The 16,637-nt window shown below is 37.4% G+C and overlaps 2 protein-coding genes across 3 annotated transcripts; one reads left to right on the top strand and one right to left on the bottom strand.

The window, feature by feature from the left end:
• The first annotated feature begins 220 nt into the window (after nucleotides 1-220).
• LOC116000436 (dirigent protein 22-like) lies at nucleotides 221-952 on the top strand. Its single transcript, XM_031240525.1, has one exon. It carries the CDS (start codon nucleotides 221-223, stop codon nucleotides 785-787), a length of 567 nt encoding a protein of 188 aa, XP_031096385.1. The 3' UTR covers nucleotides 788-952.
• Nucleotides 953-9,213: 8,261 nt separating this feature from the next.
• Nucleotides 9,214-14,904, bottom strand: LOC116000355 (translocase of chloroplast 120, chloroplastic-like). 2 transcript variants are annotated; one of them, XM_031240421.1, is made up of 3 exons: nucleotides 14,676-14,904; nucleotides 9,987-14,328; nucleotides 9,214-9,318 (listed from the first exon to the last, which is right to left on the bottom strand). In XM_031240421.1, exon 2 carries the CDS (start codon nucleotides 14,305-14,307, stop codon nucleotides 10,078-10,080), a length of 4,230 nt encoding a protein of 1,409 aa, XP_031096281.1. In that variant the 5' UTR covers nucleotides 14,308-14,328; nucleotides 14,676-14,904; the 3' UTR covers nucleotides 9,214-9,318; nucleotides 9,987-10,077. The 2 variants fall into 2 exon arrangements, with proteins under 2 accessions (XP_031096281.1, XP_031096280.1); XM_031240420.1 differs by having other exon boundaries at nucleotides 9,214-9,305; nucleotides 14,676-14,903.
• Nucleotides 14,905-16,637: the final 1,733 nt, after the last annotated feature.

Raw genomic sequence — 16,637 nt, 5'->3', positions numbered from 1 at the left:
TATATTGTTAATATATTATGAGTATAAGTAAATACATAATCTTTTAATTGCTGACGCATTCAAATCTGAATCTATAATCCAATGTGGACATGGTATATGGTATAAAAATGTGGTGTGGGGTGACCCAATCCACACACCAATTAATTTGCGGTTAAAATAGGTGGCCTGCCTATATATATGAGCAGAGGCGAGGTACTAAGAATGACAAGACTCAAGAGAGATGGACATTTTTGTTCTGCTTTGCCTGATGTTCACCGCCACTTCAGCGGCGGCGCGTGGCGTCGCTTTTGATCCCAAGGCGGTGGACCAGTGGTTCGAAAGTCTTTCCTACGCGAAAGAAAGGGTGACTAAACTGCACTTTTATTTTCATGACATTGCCAAGGGCAAAAACCCAACCGCTCTGCAAATAGCTCAGTCCAACATTACGAGCAAATCAAGTACCTCCTTCGGCTCCCTGTCCATGGCGGACGAGCCATTGACGGTCGGCCCAGAACTGAACTCCACGATCGTCGGCCACGCCCAAGGGATGTACGGTTCGGCATCATTTAGCGAGATAGGCTTGCTTATGGCACTCAATTTCGTGTTCACGGGAGGGGAATATAATGGTAGCACTCTAAGCCTTCTTGGGCGGAACCCTACTTCTAAGGAGTACCGTGAGATGCCCATCGTGGGTGGGTCTGGTGTTTTCAGGCTAGCACGAGGCGTCGCCACCGCCAAGACTTATTTGTTTAATGTCACGTCTGGGATTGCCATTGTGGAGTATCATGTTACGGTATTGCATTACTGATGCGATTGGAGTATATGTGTGGATCGGATCGGAGGTGTATGTATTATCTATCTCATCAATCTCGTGTTTGTTTCTTTACTGGTTTGTGGAAATTTACGTGGCAGAACATCATGTGTATGTTTGTGTTGATTATGTGGGAGTTTTCACAAGTATTTGAAAGTAATAATAATTTTTAGCAAACTTCTTTTTTTTTAATATGGGACAAAGACTAAGTAAACTATTACAAGCTATAAAAAAAAAAAAAGTAAACTATTACAAAATTTATCGAATCTTATCTATTTTTCCGACTTAAATGTGTATACTTAAAAATTAATTTTTGAGTTAATACTCATTTTGAGCCATCAACTATTAAGTATTACTTAAATTAGTCCCCGACTTTGAAAATACTCAATTTAGTTCTTTGACTTGTAAAATCGTATTTGGGTCATCGAGTCAAAGAACTAAATTGGATATTTTCAAAAGAGTTTATTACCGAAATAGTCTCTTGACTATTGCGAAATTATCAATTTGGTCATCGACAATTTATTTTGCCCAATTAAGTCCTCACACTTTGAAATATTTAACCATTTTGGTCCTCCGTTTATTTTACCGTTTGATATCTATTAAATCAGGACCAAATTGATAATTTCATTACAATCAAGAGACCATTTCAGTCAAAAATTAATTACCGAAATGGTCCCTTGACTATAGCAAAATTACCAATTTGGTCCCAATTTAACGGTTGTTTAACACCAAAACAAACGGAGGACCAAAATGGTTAAATTTTTCAAAGTTTGAGACAAACGGAGGACCAAAATGGTTAAATTTTTCAAAGTTTGAGGATTTAACTGGGCAAGAAAAATTGTCGATGACCAAATTGATAATTTTAACTGGGCAAGAAAAATTGTCGATGACCAAATTGATAATTTTGCAATAGTCGAGTGACCATTTCAGTCAAAAATTAATTACCGAAATGGTCCCCTGACTATAGCAAAATTACCAATTTGGTCCCAATTTAACGGTTGTTTAACACCAAAACAAACGGAGGACCAAAATGGTTAAATTTTTCAAAGTTTGAGGATTTAACTGGGCAAGAAAAATTGTCGATGACCAAATTGATAATTTCGCAATAGTCGAGTGACCATTTCAGTAATAAACTCTTTTCTAAATTAAGCAATACTTAATGGTCAAAAGATCAAATTAGATATTAACTCTTAATTTTTTAATACACTCATTATTCCTTTTGAGTTTATAAAAGATTCAAGACTCAAATTGAAAGTGAATTATACTAGAATTATACCACAAAATGACTAATTTAATGTCATTTTCGGCCAACTTTCTAACATATAACTTAATTTTCACGCAAAATTAGTTATTCACGATTATCCAGAGATGCCGATTGTATGAAGATTAGCTGTTTCATGTAGAAATGTAAATCAGGTGCCATTAGATCATAAAGCCTTTGACAGACAATATACTCTTAATCGTTAATATAGTATTTCACATCATAAACTTATAGCATTTTTACCTTCCATTCAATTGTACTACCTTCCATTCACGATAAGAATATGTTCAAAATAGTTCTTTTTTAAATATAATTTTCTTGTAACGATGAGAAAAATAAACCTAAGGAGAATAATAATTCTGAAAGAATAAATTATTATTGAATACCCCTGAATTATACGTACAATCACATGAAAGGGACTATCTATATGGATACAAATAGTCTCAGTCAGGATAGGAATGGTAAATGGACAAATGGTTATATTCCTAATAATATATGGAGGGGGAGAATGAATTCTAGTGTGCCTAGAGTACAGAGTCCTAATACACCCTTTCAAGCTTAAGGCTCTCTAGAGAGAACATTGAGCTTGTCTCTTTGATCAATGAATCTTGTTGTGGTTAGTGGATTGGTGAAGATGTCGACTAGCCGGTCTTTTATAGAGATGAAGTTCACTTGTATTTCTTTTGATGTCACTTTGTGACAAACAAAATTTTAGTCAATTTCAACATGTTTAGTTCTTTCATGAAACACAAGATTTGCACACAAATAGGTGACATAAGATTGTCACACTAAAGTTTTGGCGGTTTTTGCACAATAAGACAAAGCTCTTTAATTAAAGCAACTAACCTTGTAACTTTCACTAAGACATGAGCAATAACTTTGTATTCTACTTTTGTTGAGGATATAACAATTGTCTTTTGTTTGTGGCAAGCCCTTGAAATTATATTCTTACCAAAAAAGATAGAAAATTCGGTCATTAGGACAACCGGCCCAATCCGAGTCCGGGAATGCATGAATATCGTCTAAATTTGATTTCATAAGGCGAAGTTCATAGTCTAGAGTTGCTTTGGCATACCTTAGAACATGGTTTAGGGGAATCTATTGATCATTGGTTTGAGACTACATAAATTTACAAAGTTTGTTGACGGCAAAGGAGAGATCTGAACGAGTGATGGTGAGATATTAGAGTACTCCAACTATGTCGCAGTACTATGTTGGCTTATCATACGGTTGAGATGAGTCTGATGCACTTAGCTTGTTGTTGACTGAAATTGGTGTGGAAATTGACTTGCAGTGCTCCATTCTAGATCTTTTGAGTATCTCTAACATGTACCTCTATTGTGTTAGAAGAACCACCCCCTTGCTATGTACTATCTCATTCCCCAAGAAAAAGCTTAGAGATAACATATCCTAGATTTTTAAAGTGTTAGCTAGATTGCTTGTTACTGAAGCTGAGAAACTAGTGTTGTTGCTCATGATTAGTATGTCATCAACATAAATAATGAGATAAATGTAAGTATTTTCAGTGGAATAAATAAATAGTGACACATCAGTTTTTGATGCCTTGAAACCAATTGAGAGTAGGCAATCTTGAAGATGCTTCAACCATGCACGTGGTGCTTGGTTTAAACCACAAAGAGACCTTTGGAGCATATAGACATGAGTGGAAAAATTGTTGTCAATATATCCTAGACATTTTCACTCAAGCAGCAATTGAGAAAAGCATTGTGAGCATCAAACCGTTTGATAGACCAATCATTTGTCTTAGTAAGAGATAAGAGAAGTCTTATTGAAGTTAGTTTGGCAACAAGACTACAAGTGTCAAAGTAATCTTCTACTTCAACCTGATTGACCTCGCAACAAGGCTAGCTTTGCATCATGCAACGGTACAATCAGCTCTCCTTTTTGATTCAGTAAAACCCATTTGCATCCAATGAAATTCATATCGTTTTCATGTGAAACCAGCCTCCTAGTGTTGTTGTGCAGCAGTGCATTAAATTCTTCACCCATCGTGGTTCTCTATTTAGGGTTTTTCACATATTAGGAGTGGCATGTGGGTTCTTAGTCATCAATACATGCAATTAAGGCTTTGTTACCTGTGAAATCATAAGCCATGTGCCTTAAAATCATAGGATGTGTGTGATGAGGGCGCTTGGGTCTAGAAAGGTCTCTTGGAGAAGGATAGGGAGCAGAATTGCTCGGGGGTGTGGAGGTTCTGATGACACGGGTGTGTCAGGAGCGTGTTGGGGCCATGTTCCTTAATGGAAGTAGGACTCCAGACATGGCGGCCACACGCCCATGTCAAAAGTCGCAATGCTTGGATTCACTGTAACACACCCCTGTCGGGACTGTGTCGCGGCCATGTCACTCACTGGAATGTCGATATAGCTATGACACGGGTATGTTGAAATTCTAGCACTTCAGTTCACCTGGTATATTGACGACAACACATGGTTTTGCATCTTGAGTCGTAGTGGAAACCTATGGAGGAATTTTAGCTGCAAAAGAGAAAACACACTCATCAAATCGAACATGGCGAATGGTAAGAATTTTTCTAGTATTTAGATTCAAGTAATGATATCCTCTAAAAAACTCTGGTTAACCAAGGAAGATAGATAGAGTAGAGCGATACTCTATTTTGTATTAACTATAGGGACGAAGATTGTTTAAGGTTGCAGAGGGCATTCGGTTAATTAGAGAAACTGTTGTTTCATAGGCATAGGACTAAAACTTTATAGGAACATAGGCTTGAGCAAGTAAGGTTAGACTAGTTTCAACAATGTGTTTGTAACGTCTTTTGACACGTCCGTTTTGCTCATGGGTGTAGACACAAGACTGACGATGGTTTATTCCAAGACAGGCAAAGAGTTTTCAAAGCTTTTTGTATTTTCCACTTAGATCAAATTGAATGGCTTTTATTTTTGTGAAAATGATATGCTCAACCAGTGCCATAAATTAATTAAAAATGGCACAAATGCATGTCTATAGTTTCATCGGAAACAACCAAGTATACATGGAGTAATCATCAACAAATACAATGAAATAACGGTGTCCTTTATTCGATAAAACAATATGGATGAGCCCCAAATATCAGTGTAAATTAAATTTAAAAAAAAAAAGAAAAAAAAAAAGATGTTGTGAGTCATTCTTGAGGAAATCGTGAGGATTTCCCTAGTTGACAGGTAAAACAAAGAGAAGTACTACTATCACTTGATGACTTTGGCACTAGATAATGACATCAAATTCTATGTAGGGCTCTAGAGTGGCGATGACCAAGACGATTGTGCCAAACTACTGATAACCTTTTGGATGTGACAAGTGCACTGGGATTTTGTACCAGAAGTTTGTATAATCCCCTTGAGCTCTCCTCTAAGTAGAATTTGATTGGTGGTTATGTCCTTCACAACAAAAAATGATGGATGAAACTCAAAGAAAATATTATTGTCAGTGAAAAAACGTTTGACGGACAAGAGAGAATTAGTAAGATGGGGAACATGAAAAACATTTTGTAACTGAAGGGAACGCAAGGTAGAGGATATAGAAGTGTTTCCAAAACCAAAAATATTCAAACGTATACCATTACCAACTTGAACTGTCTTGTTGCCCATATAGGTTTCTACTTGCAGCAAAGAAGAGGAATCTAGAGTGGCATAATGTGGAGCCCCAATATCTTGAAACCAGTTTTGAGAAAATGGAGCAGCGACCAAATCACCTGCATAGTTTAGATTTGCCTAAGGAAATTACAAGCACGCAGTAGAGAATTTAGCATAACACACATACTGCATATAAAGAAACATGATGGAAAAATACACATTTTCCCTCCTTTTTAATGCAACACAAATCGTTACTAAAAAAAAATCTCAACCATTAGATTAAAAGGACAATCCAAATTAGTTCACAAGTTCTTAGGTTAGCAAAGGTTCTCATTTGAACTTTTATATATATATATATATATATATATATATATATATATATTGCGCGTTGATTTGATGAGTTGATATGATCTAATGGCTGAAAATAGGCCGCACTACCACACCTAATGACCAGCCCACACCTGATCATGACTCTTTCTCTCTCTCTCTCTCTCTATATATATATATATATATATATATATATATATATGTGTGTGTGTGTGTGTGTTACAGAACACACCATTCTACGTACAAAATCGCACCAGAGAACCGATAAAACACACAATTCCACACAATATACCAAATGCACATATTCACTTAAAATTCATCAATATACTTAATAAAACACATCATTCTACGTATTAAAATGTACCACAACGTGTCTCATGTCAGATTATAAGCATACACTATTTACACATATTAGAAAACATACATGTGCTAAAGCATGCATCATTCTACGTATTAAAATGCACCACACTTATTAGAAACACGTGTTAAAATACACACCATTCAATGTACTAAAATGCACCAAACAACGAATTAAAACACACCATTCTACAACACAGTTACACAGCATTCTACGTATAAAAATGCACCAGCGGATAGATTAAAACACACCATTCCATAACACAGTTAACGCACCAACATACGTAATAAAACGCACCACAGCATGTATTCAAACGCACCACACTATGTACTAAAATGCACCATTCCAATTCATGTAACATAAATACTAAAATTACCATAATAACCCCACTTAAACATACGCGAATTTCAGTAGGATTAATGAAATTGGGCGGTACAGCTTAGGCCGCATGACCGCACCGGAGCTCGCCGCCGCATTTGAACAAAAATCTATATATATATATATATATATATATATATATATATATATATATATATATATATATAAACATTTTCAAGAGAGAACATGTGTCTTCATATTTAACATCATTTAAACATATTTGTTGATAGATAATCAAAAATGGTCATGTCACAATAATAGTATGACCAATAAGAAATGTTCCCATCAAATGACTAAAAGTGTACTTGCACCCATAAATTTAAAACCAAAAATAGAATTAACTCAATATTAAATATTGATATCTAAGTGAGTTGACCCCACAAATACAAGCATTCATTGTAAATGCTTTTATGGAATGTTTGGTTGGGAGAAAAAATTAGGAAGAAAAAAAATTGCAATTTGGTGGAGAAAGAATATTTGGTGGGGAAAGAATAAGGTAGTAATAATGTAAGAATTCAAATTATATTGTTTGGTATAAAGAAATATAATTATTGAGAATGCGAAGGAAAAAAATGGTATAAAGATTAATAATTCTTGTGTAATAATCAAAATAACAATCACCAAAGATACTTTTGTCATTTCTTCTATTTTTCCCTTTCCCACAAGCATTGAATTATCTCATCATCCCATAAATTGTAATTCAACAAAATAAAAGAATTGCAATTCAGTGAAATTACAATTTCCTCCGACCAAACAATGTAAATCGAGAGCCCCTTCATTAAATTACAATTCAATTACCACTCAATTACATTCAACCAAAACGCCTTGTTATAAACCAATCATCATCAGATGCATCTGGTAAAATTTTCCGCGCCAACACACCATGTACAATTACTCTAATAAAATAGTTTTCAATTTACATTCTAGAAACCCAAAGGAAAAAGACTTGAAATTACATTATTTCAATAATGTTCCAGCATCAAGTCTAAATAAAAGGCTATGGAAAGTGACAAAACCGGATATTCTAAATGCATGAAAATAAACTATTCTATTACATCTCTTCTTCAGATAGAATAGAACAAAACGTTTTCCAGACAGGTGATCCTTCAGAAAGCCGAACAAGACTCTGACAATGGTTCTCCACATCCAAACTTTCTCCTACACAATATTGAGTGAGTCTGCACACAAAGCCTTCCCATTAACAAAGGATCAGATGACACCAAGCAGAAACTTCACCAAATATAGATTCACAAAACAGTATAGCAGAAGGGGGCTAGTTTATTAGCCATCACAACACTAACAAGACACATCACTTTCATTTACCATCACCAAAGTAACATGTGACTAGTTCATTACCATCACCCCAGTAACACGACACATGGCACTTCTTATACAGACAGTGATCCTAGTATAGGTATCATCATCAGAAACAAGAATAAAGAAAACAATAACCAACACAGTTAAATCAGCAACAAATGCATCCCCCCCCCCCCCCCCCCCCCCCCCCCCCCCCCCCCCCCCCCCCCCCCCCCCCCCCCCCCCCCCCCCCCCCCCCCCCCCCCCCCCCCCCCCCCCCCCCCCCCCCCCCCCCCCCCCCCCCCCCCCCCCCCCCCCCCCCCCCCCCCCCCCAACATCATTTAAACATATTTGTGATAGATAATCAAAAATGGTCATGTCACAATAATAGTATGACCAATAAGAAATGTTCCCATCAAATGACTAAAAGTGTACTTGCACCCATAAATTTAAAACCAAAATGAATTAACTCAATATTAAATATTGATATCTAAGTGAGTTGACCCACAAATACAAGCATTCATTGTAAATGCTTTTATGGAATGTTTGGTTGGGAGAAAAAATTAGGAAGAAAAAAATTGCAATTTGGTGGAGAAAGAATATTTGGTGGGGAAGAATAAGGTAGTAATAATGTAAGAATTCAAATTATATTGTTTGGTATAAAGAAATATAATTATTGAGAATGCGAAGGAAAAAAATGGTATAAAGATTAATAATTCTTGTGTAATAATCAAAAAACAATCACCAAAGATACTTTTGTCATTTCTTCTATTTTTCCCTTTCCCACAAGCATTGAATTATCTCATCATCCCATAAATTGTAATTCAACAAAATAAAAGAATTGCAATTCAGTGAAATTACAATTTCCTCCGACCAAACAATGTAAATCGAGAGCCCCTTCATTAAATTACAATTCAATTACCACTCAATTACATTCAACCAAAACGCCTTGTTTATAAACCAATCATCATCAGATGCATCTGGTAAAATTTTCCGGCCAAACACACCATGTACAATTACTCTAATAAAATAGTTTTCAATTTACATTCTAGAAACCCAAAGGAAAAGACTTGAAATTACATTATTTCAATAATGTTCCAGCATCAAGTCTAAATAAAAGGCTATGGAAAGTGACAAAACCGGATATTCTAAATGCATGAAAATAAACTATTCTATTACATCTCTTCTTCAGATAGAATAGAACAAAACGTTTTCCAGACAGGTGATCCTTCAGAAAGCCGAACAAGACTCTGACAATGGTTCTCCACATCCAAACTTTCTCCTACACAATATTGAGTGAGTCTGCACACAAAGCCTTCCCATTAACAAAGGATCAGATGACACCAAGCAGAAACTTCACCAAATATAGATTCACAAAACAGTATAGCAGAAGGGGGCTAGTTTATTAGCCATCACAACACTAACAAGACACATCACTTTCATTTACCATACCAAGTAACATGTGACTAGTTCATTACCATCACCCCAGTAACACGACACATGGCACTTCTTATACAGACAGTGATCCTAGTATAGGTATCATCATCAGAAACAAGAATAAAGAAAACAATAACCAACACAGTTAAATCAGCAACAAATGCATCCCCCCCCCCCCCCCTCCAAGCTTTAACACTAGATAGCATCATGTTACCTAACTAATTAGCTTCACATATACTTGCGATTGGTTAAATACTTTAATAAATATTGAGTTAGCAGCATAAGCAGCAATAGATTTGAGGTAGGAAAACATTCCTTCAGGAAGAAACTAATTTCTAGGAAGACCCAAAGCCAAATGCATATAGAAAATTGTATTCCGTGTTGAAGGTAGAAAAGGCTTTCACACACTGTTGAAAAAGAGCATCATTACTTCCACCACATAATGACACAAGTTTAACTGTAAGAAAAGAAGTCAAAAATATTAAAAAATTCAAAGCAAGCCATACTAGGTCTAATAAAAGAAAGCAGCATTGTAGAGATACTCACTTTTAATTGATAAGCATGAACTAAAGAACAATGCAGAAGTCACACTTAATGACTATGACTGCTCAATCTTGTATGACCTGATTTCGTCATATTAAGTGTATTGAACTTGCTGACAATAACCTAGTATCTTTCTGGCAAGAGGAACCAGGCAAATTAAGGCTATCTGAAGCTGTTCAGAGCTGGCCAGGCGAAGACTGACCTGTCCAGAACCCTTATCATTAATGTTAACACGGGCAATCAAGTTTGTGTGTCGCCCAACAGGTATTTGCGTTTGAGAATTGCATCCAAAAGAAATATCTCCATGCCAATCCATGAAAGAGAGTCCAAGAGTAGATAGAAAACGGCCAAGGGGATGATCTTTATCTCTCAATGTGGCTTCCAAGCTACCAGCATAAGCAACATCCCCACGACCAAACATGGCACCACCTGAAATGACAACCTGGCCGCGTTTGCTAACAATAAATTTGTCTTCAACTTTAAACCCCCCAGTTATGGCATCACCCAGGAGAGTAGCCGAAAGACCAGCAGTTGCCTTATTTTTTCTGAAATTAAGAAACTTTGTCTCACTGCGAAGGGTATAAGCAATATCCTTACCTAGTGACTGCATATCAAAGCCTAAAGAGGTTGCTTTCCCATCACCATGATTCAGTGAACTTGCTATTTCCATTTGTAGGCTGCTGTCCTTTTTATCCTTTGATAATGAACCAGAGAAAGATATAGGGATCTTCTCTTTGACCACAAACAATCTTTCCACATTTATGCCCTCATAACCAACATCATGGTCCCAACCATGTGAATCTAGGACAGGCCTCACAAACCACTGATTAGAAGAATCCAGACGACGATATCTATGAGTTGGGTTATCAGAATCAAATGAAGCAGGTAAGGCCATGTCTGGAATGGGCACAGGAACAGAAGCTGCACCATTAATATCCTCTTCTGTACTTTCTTCAGAATTAGCAGGCAAATCTTTAGAAGCGGCTTGCCTTTGCTTCAATGCCTTCCGCCGCCTTCTCTCCTCTTTCAACTGCTTCAACATAAAAAGCTTTTCCCTGTATTCCAGTTCATCATAATATGCCTTCCTTTGCTCTTTTGTGAGCTTTGCTAGCTGGGCTTTGGTCAAACATTTAAATGGAGGCAGTTGATCAAACTCTGACTCATCTTCGGAATCTGAGGATTCATCCAATTCATCATCTAAAGCCTCATCATCCTCACCAAATTGCTCCATTGGCAATTTAACCTGTGGTCTTGGTTGCAGAAAGGATGATAGAAGAAAGGGTAAGGGAGGTGCTTGTGCTTGATGGGCAAAAGTCCTTCCAGGAGGACTATCTTGCAACTTCAAAAGTTTATTTGCTTCAGCCAAAATTTTTGAGGCAAATGACAGAAGCAACAGGTGAGGTTTCCAAACCTGACCGTTAGGCAATACTCTTTGCCCAGCTCTATTAGTCCTGCATGCTGAGTGATTTTCCACCAAAGAAACAGGATTCATAAGGCGCATATCTCCAGCTGCTTGACGAATAGCTTGCTGCACAACAAGTGAACGCTGAGTTACAAAAACATCATAGCTTGTGGCAGTACCATTCGTGTCTTCAGGTGGAGCAGACGCAGCATGTGTCAAAACAACAATAGCATTAAACCATATTGATGATCCAAATATATTTGTTATTGTCCGTAATAATGGCATGTCACCATAATCTCTGCTCTGCATATCCAACCTATCAAGATACAGAACAATATCTGGAGGTGTTTTCTTGATAAAGTTTTTGACAGAATGGAGTATCTTCTCATTTTGGCGCTGATCTGACCATGAAGGTAAAAGTCCTGGCGTGTCAATTACCCGGACCTTGATCCCCTGCACAGTTCCAACAACATCCTGAACCTTCTTTGTTCCAATTTGGAAAGCATCAGTGTCAATTTTACCTTCATCAAATATGGAATTTATGGTTGCACTTTTACCAACCCCTGTCTTCCCAAGAACCATAATTGTGCAAGAGAAATCCAAGGGTTCCTGTCCAGCAGCCTCAAGCTGCTCTGCCATAGCACTAGCACGATCAAAGCTAAAAGCAGCAACACGACCTCCATTTCTTCCTCTCAGTTGTTCAGCTAATCCTAGTCTGTACAAGACCTGAGCAACAACACCATTATGTGGAGTCTGCCCAAGCCGATGAGCAAGGCGCAAAAATCTAACTCGTATCATTTGGAGCTTCTCACGTGTCTCATCATTTTCTTCACCCTCAGCATTTGTGGATTCTTCAACAAGTTGGTTTTGCACCTGTGATACTGCTCCATTCAATCGAGGTGGCTGCACCACCCGAGGTGCAGGTTCCAGCAGCGGGGCAGCACGCCCAAGGCCAGCTGGACGAGTAGGGGTTGCAATATGTGTTGTAGGTGCAGCAGAAGAAGAAGAATCTGTCGCAGATTTAGTTTCCTCTTCTCTTGCAGATGCAGCAGAGGAAGATGAATCCGTAGCAGATTTAGTTTCCTCTTCTCTTGCAGATGCAGCAGCAGGGGCAGATGAATCTGTTGCAGATTTCGTTTCATCTTCTCTTGCAGATACAGCAAAGGAAGATGAATCTGTAACAGATTTGGTTTCCTCTTCTCCATTCAAAGGAATAGTTTGATTTGCTTCCATATATATCACTTGTTTAACGTCAACAGGCTCCTTAGCCACAGCTTTGGGGATCTCGGGGGTAGATTTCACGAATTGAGGTTGAGGATGTTTTGAAATTTCTACACCCAAGTCAGAGGAACTAGCACAGGTCTCAACATCAATGGAATCTTTGGATGGATGAGAACAATTGGATTCAGGAGCAACTGCTTTATAACCCACTGAACTGTCTCCATTGTGCTTAATAGCTGGTTCAGGTATTTCATTTTCTTTAGATTCTGGAGGTAACTTAAAGCTTCCTCCTTGGTGGTCCAGAACTGTATCATTACTCTGGACATCCTTCTGCTCTCCATACTGGTTATCCTGATTAAAGGAGCTAAGCACCGGCAACCCCATGGAATCTTTGGATGGATGAGAGCTAACAACTTCAAGAGTGGTTGCTCTATTTCCCACTGAACTGTCTCCATGGTGGTTGGTAGCTGGATCAGGTAATTCGTTTTCTTTTGATTCTATAGATAATTTGGAGCTTACTCTTTGGTGGTCTGGATCGCCATCATCATTGCTCCGGACATCCTTCTGCTCTTCATCATTTTTACCTGAATTCAATGATTTAAGAACTAGTGATTGCTTTTCCTTCATTCCCTCGTTGAAGAGTAAACTTTCTCCATGGTGTCCATTAACTGAAGTATCACATGGAGGAACATCCTTCCCCTCTTCAATCTCACCATCAGAGTCCACCGATTCCAGAAGCAATGAATCCTTCTCATCCAGATCAGTACACTTCTCACCCTTCGATTCAGTGTCAGGGATAGCTGAGTTGCAATTATGAATGTCAACCTCATCCTGAAATCCAGTATCAGTTGTATCGGATGTTTCCCTCGCCTCAATAGATTTTTTGGATCGAAGCAAAATGTCTTTGTAAGATTCAGCCGGTTTCTGGGGATTGCCATGACCTCCTTTCACTTCATTGGCATCTCGCATTCCCAACTTTTCATGAACTCCCTCATCATGTTTGCCATCATCTACAGTCATCGAATCATTTTCATTGACATAGGTCTTAATAGCATCAGAGGTTAGAGTTTCCTCTGGGTTCAAATGATCCAAAACTCCATTTTCAGGCTTCTCTGCAACTACATCAGATTTTTCATTCTCTTGAACTAAATATATTGAAGTATCAGTTTTGCTAGTTGCATCCAAATCAACAAATTCCATCACCTCTGCTTTACCACTCTCAACACTGTCAAATTTCTCCAATTGTGCAGTTTCATCCCTCGCAAATTGATCTGAATCATTTTGATCCTGAACTGCAGAGTCCTTATTTCCCAGAACCTCTAGCTCCCTTCCTGTCTCATCATCAGCACTTTGAGCCTCAGGAGAAGGCTCAACAGCCTCCTCAAACTTCTCATCCTCAACAACAGCTTCAACTGCCTCCTCAAACTTTTCATCATCATCTATTGAATCTGACTCCGCCTTGTCCTGCAAAGAGCCAACACCAACCTCAACATTCTCAGCATTGCTGCCTTCATCCACTATTGTATCCCTATCCTCCAAACCACCACTGGACATCTCTGCTGCAATTCCCTTAGCCAGCACTTCATCAACTTTTGACTCGACAGTTTCCTTCTCCTCTACTGGCAGTTCAGAAACCTCATCCTCAGCACCATTTCTCTCTACTAAGTGAGGCTCATCTACAACCTCCTTGTTACTTTCCATCAGAAATGAATCTCCAAAACCCTAGATTCACAAAAGGAGCACAACAATAAATCAACAAGATGCCCAAAACCTAACCGCGACATCAGCAGACCATCCAAATTCAACAAACGAAGGAAAAAAAACAACAACAATAATAATAATAATAAACAAAATCCAACCAGACCGCACACATTCAGATTCCCAGCCATAAACCGAGCAGACGGTTATTACAACACAGTCAAATTTCAATTAAATATACAAAAACGAAAGGAGTAAACATTGATTCATTTCGCTATCAATCTAAACTAGGGTTTAGCGAGGATTAAAAACAAACAAATTAATGCATACACAAGCAACATTAGGAAGTGAGAAACAACAGAAATGCTTACCAGTATGCAGCGGGGGGAAGAGCGGGAGTGGGTGGCGTAGGAGAAGCGAAGATTTTGGAAGAGGAGATAAAAAGTTTTTTTTTCTTATTTTAGGGAGAAGAGCGAAAGCAGTTAGGTGAAAAAGATGATGATGAGGCGTGAGGGTGGTTCGTAGTTGACGGGTGGAGTGATGGTTTGAGATCCAACGGTGGAGAGATTCCGCCTCGGTTTTGACGTGAAATTGTTTTGCCCAAACCCAATCGCGTTGATGTCGACTTTACACTGGATTGTAAAGGTTTGGTGTGTCCCCTCAAGCCCTTACCCGCTCCGCTAACGCTTAATTTATTCACGCTTAAAAGCTTTAATTCCACGTTTGTAGAATGTATTTGTTGGTTTTACAAACTTTGATTAGTCCTCATCGTGTTATAAGTTTTTCTTGTAGGGAATTGTGGTTATTTATACATATAGGTGTTTCGTTTAAAATAATTAACTAAATTAGTTCAAATCTAATTTTCAAAAAAAAAAAAAAAAAGTCCCAAATATAGTCCCCAAATTAAGGACTAGAGCAACACCATCAATGGATAAAAGATGGATGTTGGAATAGTGATAATCCAAAATTGATGTGGAAAGGAGATAATTGACAAAAGTTTCATCCTACAAATGCTTGGATATTGTCAGGGAAATAAAAAAAAAATTATATATAGGGCTGAGATGCATGTGCGTCTCATCGCCCAACCAGTCGGGCGCGTGTGACACACGCGGCTGGGCGATTGAGAGTGGCTGCCAGCTCTCTCAATTTAATTTATGGATGGTCGTTGCTAGCAACGGCCAAAATTAGTGCCGTTGCCAGGCAACGACCATATTTCCGACCGTTGCCTGCCATCGGCTATTTTTATAAAAATAATAATAATAATAATAATAATAATAATAATTTACAATTCTTATTTTTATTAATTAATTAGGTGTTAAGCATATTAATTATAATTATTTTTTATTAATTAATTTCAACTTTACAATTCCTATACAATTGCTACACATATTGTTTTATTATTTTTAATACAATTATAAATTTATAAACAAAATAGATAAAGAAATAATTAAAATATATTGGGATAAAATGGTGGGTCCACAAAAAACTAAGAAATAACTCAAACTAGTGTGGAAAAGAGTTATTGTGATTGAATGAGATAGTGGATGGTGAGGTGGAAGCTAGGGCCTACAAAAAACTGGAGAAAAAACTTCAACTGATAAAGATGCTCTAAATGGTGTCGATTTCTTAAAATGGGGTTAGGATCACTTCCTAAAATAGCAAATCGCATTCTGAAAACATAAAAGGAAAGTAATATAAATTAGGCAATTAGGTTGATGAAATGTTCAATTACATACCTTAAGAAATTTTAAATTGTTGAGAATGTTAAATTCTAATGTTTGGTTAAATTGCTATTCAAAAAAAAAATGTTTGGTTAAATTGAGGTATGTAATATAAATATATTTGGTTTATAAGTTATCTCTTATATATATATATATATATATATATATATATATATATATATATATATATATATATAGAGAGAGAGAGAGAGAGTTAGGATCATATAAAATCACTTGTTTAGGTAAGATCGTGAGATCAGATCTTGTGCATCCATTTAATAATTTAATGGTCTAGATTGATTTAAGATGCTAAGTTGAAGTGTGTGCGAACGGTAATAAAATGTGTGCGAATGGTGATTAAGTGTGTGCGGACGGTGATTAAATGTGTGCGAACGGTGATTGATGTACAAGATTTGATCTCAAAATTTTTTAATTGTCTAAATTGATTAAGATTTCAAGTTGAAGTGTGTGCGAACGGTGATTAAATATGTGCGAACGAAGTGTGTGTGTGTGTGTGTGTGTTAATCTATATAGACCATTAAAAAGTATTACATGGATGCACAAGATGTAATCTCACGATCTTACCTAAGCAAGTGGTCTCACTAGAACCCT

Source organism: Ipomoea triloba, chromosome 12, assembly GCF_003576645.1.
Source record: "Ipomoea triloba cultivar NCNSP0323 chromosome 12, ASM357664v1".
Classification (NCBI taxonomy): domain Eukaryota; kingdom Viridiplantae; phylum Streptophyta; class Magnoliopsida; order Solanales; family Convolvulaceae; genus Ipomoea; species Ipomoea triloba.
Note: the sequence above shows the minus strand (reverse complement) of the source record. Positions and strands in the feature narration are given on the sequence as shown.